Raw genomic sequence first — 7,725 nt, forward strand, 5'->3', positions numbered from 1 at the left:
TTCCTTCTTCTCAATTTGTCGATCACGTCGCTCCATATCAGCTTGGTGGATGGGATCAGGCTTGGAATGTTGAAGAATCTGCTTTGGAGCCACCAAGTACTGTTTGCACTGGATTTCATCCAAGAGGCTTCGCTGCTCTGGCCATACCAGCTTCCGGTGTTTGACGTTCAACCACACATCCTGACTGTCAAACCACTTTCGTCCAACAATCACATCATGCTGTCCCAAATTAGCAATCAGAAAAGGTTGGTTCAAGAACCGCCGCCCATCAATAAGCAAGTGACAAATAATGGCATGGGTAATTGCTGAGCCAGTTCTTCCATCATAACCCTTTGTTCCTATGGGTGTATCAAGTCGTCGTGTTGGGACCCCAAAGAACTTTGCTAATCCAACTGCTCGTTGGGTGTCCATAAAGAGATAACCATTTGCTCCAGTGTCAGCCAGGGTCGTCAGAGGGATACTGATTCCATTATAAGCTATCTGACTATTCACATTGAATCCCTGTCCCCCAATCAGTTGACTGAGATCTAACTCGCCCAGGTTGACACCATCTAGGCCCAGGTCAGAGACTTGCTCCTGGGCTAGACTTTTCCCGCATCATCATTCATCACATTCACAGGTGCTTTCTGCTCGAGTTCCTTTAGTTCAGAGGTTGAGGCCTTGGTAGGACAGTCACGAGCAAGATGTCCATGTTCCTGACAATGGAAGCATCGGCCTTCCTTCATCAATCGGTCGTGTTCAGCATTACCCATGCGCTGAGTGGTAGGGCTGGTGCCTTGAGATGGGGTTGGTTCTTTCTTGACAGCAGTTCCTGATTGGCTCGTTCCTTTATTGGTGGTGTCCCGATTACTAGGAGCAAAAGAACGGTTTCTCTGAGTTCGGTGATTGATAACTTCAAGGCGACTTGCAGTCTGAGAGACAGCACTGGAGAACTCCTGGAAGCTGCTATTCTGGATACTAGCAGTGATGCATAGCTTTTGGAGCTCTGTGGTCAGCTTGTGATAGAGTTCATCCTTCCAATCATGCTCAGCCACTCCAGCTTCCACAGCGAGGTACAAGAATTCTGAGAGGAAATTATGGAACTTGTCGCTGGCCTTCATGTACAGCTGTCGGAACTGGTGCTTTGCAGTAGTGACACGATTCGGGTCGTCATATATTGTTTTCAGATGGTTGAGCATGTCCTTCGAATCGGTATATGGGTTCATTGCATCATCCCGCATGCGTGGGATGATGTGCTTTCGGGCTTTACCCTCACAACGGCTCACCACATATGCCTTTCGCAGTTGAGGTGTGTCAAAATGATCTGCATTGGCTGCAAGCTTCTGACTTATCAGGAGCAACCAGTCTTCAAATCGGGGTTCTTTGCCGTCAGTGAGCATTGGGGGATCAGGAATCTTTGCAGACTTGCTGGGGATGGTTCTGGGGGAGCTCTGCTGTGCACTGGTAGTTCTGTTCATCATCATTCGAGCTACCTGGGTAGCGAAGGCGTCTCGTTCCTGATCAGTTTCTGTTTTCTCATGCTTCAAGGTGATCAGTTCACTGTCCTTCTCCTGGTTCTGGAGTTCCAGTTCCACTATCTTCACATCCTTCTCTGTGGAGACTCCATAGAACTCCTGGTGGACTCGGAGCAACTTGTCATAGAGATTCTTCGGGTCTCGCTCATATTCAGTAATAAAATCATCATAGGTCAAGTCATGGGGAGTATCGTCAGGTTCATCATGGATCCACAGGGACTCTCGGCGTCCATTATCATTCAAAATCTCGCTCAGTTTGGCCATGGTGGCAGGTTGGGGTTCTTTGTTGATCTCTCGTTCAGTTCGTTCAGTTTTGTTCGGAGGGGGCACGCTACTATGGCTCCACGATCGCTGGATCGAGCCAATGAAGTAGGTGTGTGTTGAAAGGAAAAAGGTGAGATTCGATATTATGTCACGAGCTCGGAATAGTAGATAATAACGAACTGAGTTCCTATCTAGACTATTGTAGCCATCAACGAGAATATCGAATCTGAAGAGGAAAAGAAAAGAAAGAAGAGTCTATTTACACAAAGAAGTCTTATATATGGTTGTGTGTGGCCTCGCTAAGCAGCTGTTTGTCTCGATTGCTTTTATGGCATTGTTTGCCATGTTGACAATGAATGTTCATGAAGGCACTGAGCTGAGCCGTCACAATCTCATATCCAGGCCTGGTATGAGGGTGATGCTCTGCCACATAATTGGAGGATTGAACTCAGTGAGAATGGATGGACAACAGATCAAATTGGTCTTTCCTGGCTTCAGAATATCTTCATCCCAGCTACAAATGGCTGCATGACTGGAAAATACTGCCTTCTGATTCTTGATGGCCATGGAAGCCATTTGACGCCCAAATTTGATCAGATATGCAATCAGAATAATATTGTGCCAATTTGCATGCCTGCACATTCATCTCATCTTTTACAACCTCTTGATGTTGGCTGTTTTGCAGTTTTGAAGCGCACATATGGCCGCTTGGTGGAAGAAAAGATGCGGCTTAGGATCAATCATATGGACAAGCTTGACTTTCTTTCAGCGTACCCACAGGCCCGTAAGGAGGCTTTTAAGATGGATAATATCAAGAATGGCTTCATGGCAACTGGCCTGGTTCCATACAGTCCAGAGAGGGTGCTGGCACAGCTTAATATATATCTGAAGACCCCGACACCTCCTGGAAGTCAATCCTCCAATTCCAATCCAAAAACACCTCACAATCTCAAGCAACTGGAGAAGCAAGAATCCACTGTCAAAAAGCTATTGAGACAGCACAGCAATAGCCCCCCAACTCCTGCAAAGGCTGCTATGGATCAAGTTTTCCGCAGTTGTCAAATGGCCATGAATAATGTTGCAATTCTGGCAAAGGAAAACCATGATTTGAGGGCTGCGAATGAGAAACAGCAGCAGAAAAGAAAGCGCTCTCATAGACAGATAGCCTATACAGGGGGTCTTTCTATTCAGGAAGCCCAGGGTATCATACAAAGTGAGAACGATGCCCAAGAAGCCTCTACTACCATACCTGGCGGACCTGCTTCAGCAACAAACCAACCACCTGTACGGGCACCACCACGGTGCAGTGATTGTCGTATTATTGGGCATAGAAGACTGCAATGTCCGAATCGCAATAGAGCTTAGTTTTTATAATAAATGCATTTTCTTGTTGTGATATTGACTTCAGCATTTCGACCACCGTCGGGAGGTGGCCCGCTCGGTGGTGTGGCCCACTCGATGGTGGATTACGTTAGCCCTATTGATGACTAAAGTGATGCAACCAAGACAACTACAATTCACCACCAAGCAACATCTCTCTCCCTGCCTCTCTCTTTTCTTTTCTCTGTTTTGAACCTGTTTTTCATAATCTTGACTATAATCCTACCGACTCATTTGTGCCGGCAACATGCCTGACAGGAACGATTTCTTCCCTGCTAAGCATTATCTTGGCATAGAAATCAACTTCGGTGATAGCCAAAAACGATGTAATCTTACGCAGAAGATCGGAGAACATCACGACCAGTATGACGAAGAGTTCGAAGATATCGATGGCTTTTCCTCTGCTTGCGAAATATTCCAATGCAGACGCCCAGACGATCCGACACAGCTTGCTACTATGAAAATTTGGATGCAGTACGAGAATCCCGAATTACTGCCCTATGTTTATGGAGTAAAGCATAAATAACTCTTGATGGGTAGTCCATTGGCCGGCAGAGCAGAAGAAGCCTCCAACGAACTCATCTGTTCCGCTGAGTCCGAGATAGATAGCCACCAAACATTGACTGAGATGGACTGTAGGTACTGTTTGATTGTATTGGCATATAATTAGGAACAGTAGAGTTCGGATGGTTTGGTTTCTGGTGGATTGCAGATTACCTTGTGATTAGCCAATACCGAGTATTCGGCTGGAGAAGTCTATCCATCGGGGGAAGCCACAGGCCGAACGCAGAGAGATATACAAGGCGTTCAAAGAGGCTTGGAAGCATGCCATTATCTCTCTCTCTCTCGCTCTCTCTCTCTCTTTTCTTTTTTTCCTTTCTGGTTTTTCTTTTCCTTGCTTACTGATGAATACAGGGACTGCGTTCAGATAGGGCGTGCTTACACGTACGCAGCAGATATAACCAATCTTTTCTGGGATTCAGCAAACAAGAATGTGTGAGTCCAGCACTTTATTTCATGGATGCAGCCACTGATAAGCGCTCGCTACATCACTAACTTCGAGGATGGCCGCCGGACGAAGTTCACCGACCGCTGGAGGGACATTTACTACATTTCCCGGGGCTTGAAAACCCCCCCAGAATGCTATCGTCACTACGAGGGGACTTCAGGCCAGCCGAATATGTCTTTATGGCGACTGGATTAGATCAGCCTTTAGTCTGTTGAACTTGCGCTTGTGCCATTGAACAAACCTGACGACTCTCGAGAGGCGGGGGTCTGAGATTCTCCAAGGGAAATCGATGATTCTGGCGCAAGAAAGGATTCAACATTCGAACATTGGGATTGATGGCCGGTTTCAAAATCTTCCTTAGGAAATAATGGACATCTAATCTCGTCAAATATATACACATCGCTCATTCCATAACATAGATCATGATGTCCACAACGTAGGCCAACTATCCAACTCGCCAAACGAAAGCCCTCCCGGCTGCACCAAATCCATCTCATTCCCCGACCACCCCAGAAAATCCTGCATAGTAGGTTCCAGAAACGCCATTTCCGTGGTAAATCCGATTCCAGGTGTTGTAGAGGTGTTGGGGAGGTCGGGTAGATCCACGATTGCATCTGGGGTGTTATAGATGCTGCTGTTACTGTTATGCTCGTGGATATGGGATTCACACTGGTCTTTATCTGCGAGGTTTGCGCTTTGATTGAGAGTCTGTTTAACCCGTATGAGATTCTCATAGAACTCCGCAGCAGCAAGGTTCCCATGATCTGTCATTCTGTGTAGAATCTCGATCCCGGTCTCGAGGGTTTCAATGTCAGTGGTATTGCCAATGGTACTTGATCCCAGGAGGCTCGAGATTACTAGTGTCAGAGTTGATGAGAAGAGGTACTGTGCGTAGAAGTAGCCGTACATGGGGAGAGAACCGTTGATCCATTCGTCAACGACGAGGGCATGTGAATGTCGTGCGGCGTGGATGCAAGCTTCGCTGAGGGTTACTACTGCCTGGGGCATTTGGGGTTGTTTGTTCTTGTGGGTGCCGTAGTGTTGGTAGAGGGCGTGGTGGAGGATGGGGCGGGTGGCGAGGATCACGCACTGCTTGGTTAGAAAGATAATGCAGACTAGGCCCGATAGGAGTTGTAAGTACCTGATTGAACTGCAAATGCAACGAAACAATATGCTTTGCCGGAGGCCCTTCATCCGCTGGTAACCGTATATGCGCCGGCAAATCCTGCATCCATCCCTGCAACGCCAATAGTAAGTGCTGCTCCCTCTGTAGAAACGACTCCCTGTGCTCCTTCCGGCTATATATCTTCTCAACAATCAATCCTACGATCCTTGCCAGCTGCACACTCGCCACTAAATACGCAGTATCTGAGAATTGCTCCGCAGCCGCGGGGGAAGACACCTCTTTCGGCAAATCAACATGGATATCCTCATCGCGAATTTGCAGAGGAAAGCCAGTTTTCGATCCCCACATGCGGTCGAAGATGTATACAGCCCACCATATGCGGACGCGATGCTCGCGCTCGATGGGATCGGGGCATTGGCGTTCGGGAATGTTGTGGTTTAGGCCTAGAATCAGGCCGATGCGCATAGCAGTCCCGATCAGTGTGTACCCGGAGTGGCGGCGATTAAGGAAGTATGAGAATAGGGACTGCATTGCATGGTCAGGTTGTGTTCTAGATGAGACCTCATTAAACATACCAAGAGTAGTAAGCTCTCCATATGCACAACTCCCGGCCTCTCAGGCAAAATAGACATCAACCCCATAGCCTGCACATAGTACCCTGTCCCCGGAACCCTCCCCCCAGCCGTAGCCGCCGACCCCGCCCTCGACGAATAAACCTCTCCCAGCGCAAACAGCGCAAAGAACTTGGCCGTCCACGCCGGATCCTCCCTCTTTTGTGGAAACTTGTACAGATCTTCCAGTTGGTCGAGGGTCGTTTTGCGCAGAACGAGATGATACACCCGGCTGAGCTGGTTGAATGCTACACGGACGAGTAATCGAGCCTGCGGGAGACGCGGCCATTGCGTTTCTGCTTCTACCAGCGCTGATTCGGGTGTATATTGCGTTCGCGCTATGTGCGCTGTCCCAGGGTTACCAGTGAGGTATTGGCGCAGGCGCGTTGCAAATGTTGTACATGCTGCTTCGCCCATATAGATTGGTGGTGCGGAGGGGTCATAGGGATAAAACCAAGCGCGGTCTCCGAGAAGTGGATTCCGAACCGGCGGAGTACTGGATTCTCGCCGTTGAGCCTGATTAAAGCCTGACGCTATATCCGAACTACTAGAAGCCTGACGCGAGTGCTGTACTTGCGCTCGTAGTTGATCATTCTCCGCAAGAATCTGGTCGAGATAACTCTCGTTGATCTTTAGTTTGCGGTCACGCAGCGAGTACTGACATTCTTCGCCCCGACCGACATTGCGGCATCGGGAACAAGGCTGGTCACCGGAGCATTTGACCTTGTGCGCGTGGCATCGTTGGCAGCTGCGGAAGTGTTAGTTTATAATGCCTCACTGCAAAAGGACCGAGGACAGGAGGGAAACGTACGCCACGGGCTTCTTTTTCTGGAACTTTAGTGGTTTGAGGACCGGCATTTTTCCGCGAGGTTCACATTTCTAGGTCCCCTCCTTTCTATTGTCCAAGCATGAGTAACTTAACGTTAATAACGTAATCGGACACCGAGCTGCGCGGGACACCGAGCTGCGCGGTCGGAAGCCGCTTCTCCTGAATATGATCCCATATACTACTTTTCTACTGCCATATTCATCATGACTGAAATACCGAAGGAAAAACGTCTAGAACTGGCCATTGAGGCTTTTCATAAAGGCCAATTCCCATCAAAAACGGCCTGTGCAAAAGCCTTTGATGTGCCTCCAAGGACCCTCATGACTCGCCTCGATGGGACTGTCTCTCGCCAACATACAATTGCAAATTGTCGCAAGCTATCAAATACTGAAGAAGAATCCCTTAAAAACTGGATTCTAGACATGGATAAACGTGGTCTACCCCTTCGAGTATCAAATGTACGCCATCTTGCTCAGCTTTTATTATCCGCGCGGTCTAAGCCATCAAAAGACATCTCTATCAGCGAGAAATGGGTCTCCCGATTTATTCAACGCCATCCTGAGCTCAAATCCAAATATACCCGCCAATATGACTATCAGCGTGCCAAATGTGAAGATCCGGAGCTTATAAAAGGCTGGTTTAATCGTGTTCAAGAGACTATCCTGAGATACGGCATTGCAGAGCAGGATATATACAATATGGATGAAACTGGCTTTCAAATGGGAGTGGCATCAACTGCAAAGGTTATTTGTGGATCAGAGACAAGAGATAGCCATGCCAAATCTATCCAGCCTGGAAATCGCGAGTGGATTACCATAATAATTGCCATAAATGCCTCTGGACATGCTCTACCTCCGCAAATCATTATGGCTGGGAAAAAGCATCAATCTCAGTGGTATTCAGCTATTCCAAAGGAATATAGAATCAGCTTGAGCGATAATGGCTGGACTAATGATATTCTGGGATTTGAATGGCTTCAGGAGATGTTTGAG

At 47.9% G+C, this 7,725-nt stretch overlaps 2 protein-coding genes across 2 annotated transcripts; one reads left to right on the forward strand and one right to left on the reverse strand.

The window, feature by feature from the left end:
- Positions 1 to 1,076: 1,076 nt before the first annotated feature.
- Positions 1,077 to 1,898, forward strand: ACHE_31264S (uncharacterized protein; the record flags this gene model as incomplete). Its single annotated transcript, XM_043277974.1, has 1 exon — positions 1,077 to 1,898. The coding sequence occupies one exon, from the start codon at positions 1,077 to 1,079 to the stop codon at positions 1,896 to 1,898; it is 822 nt and encodes a 273-aa protein (XP_043135799.1).
- Positions 1,899 to 4,587: 2,689 nt separating this feature from the next.
- ACHE_31265A (Zn(II)2Cys6 transcription factor) lies at positions 4,588 to 6,762 on the reverse strand (the record flags this gene model as incomplete). The annotated part of the gene is made up of 4 exons (XM_043277975.1): positions 4,588 to 5,256; positions 5,309 to 5,818; positions 5,869 to 6,652; positions 6,716 to 6,762. The coding sequence occupies 4 exons, from the start codon at positions 6,760 to 6,762 to the stop codon at positions 4,588 to 4,590; spliced, it is 2,010 nt and encodes a 669-aa protein (XP_043135800.1).
- Positions 6,763 to 7,725: the final 963 nt, after the last annotated feature.

The sequence above is a fragment of the Aspergillus chevalieri genome, chromosome 3 (genome assembly GCF_016861735.1).
Source record: "Aspergillus chevalieri M1 DNA, chromosome 3, nearly complete sequence".
NCBI classification, from domain to species: domain Eukaryota; kingdom Fungi; phylum Ascomycota; class Eurotiomycetes; order Eurotiales; family Aspergillaceae; genus Aspergillus; species Aspergillus chevalieri.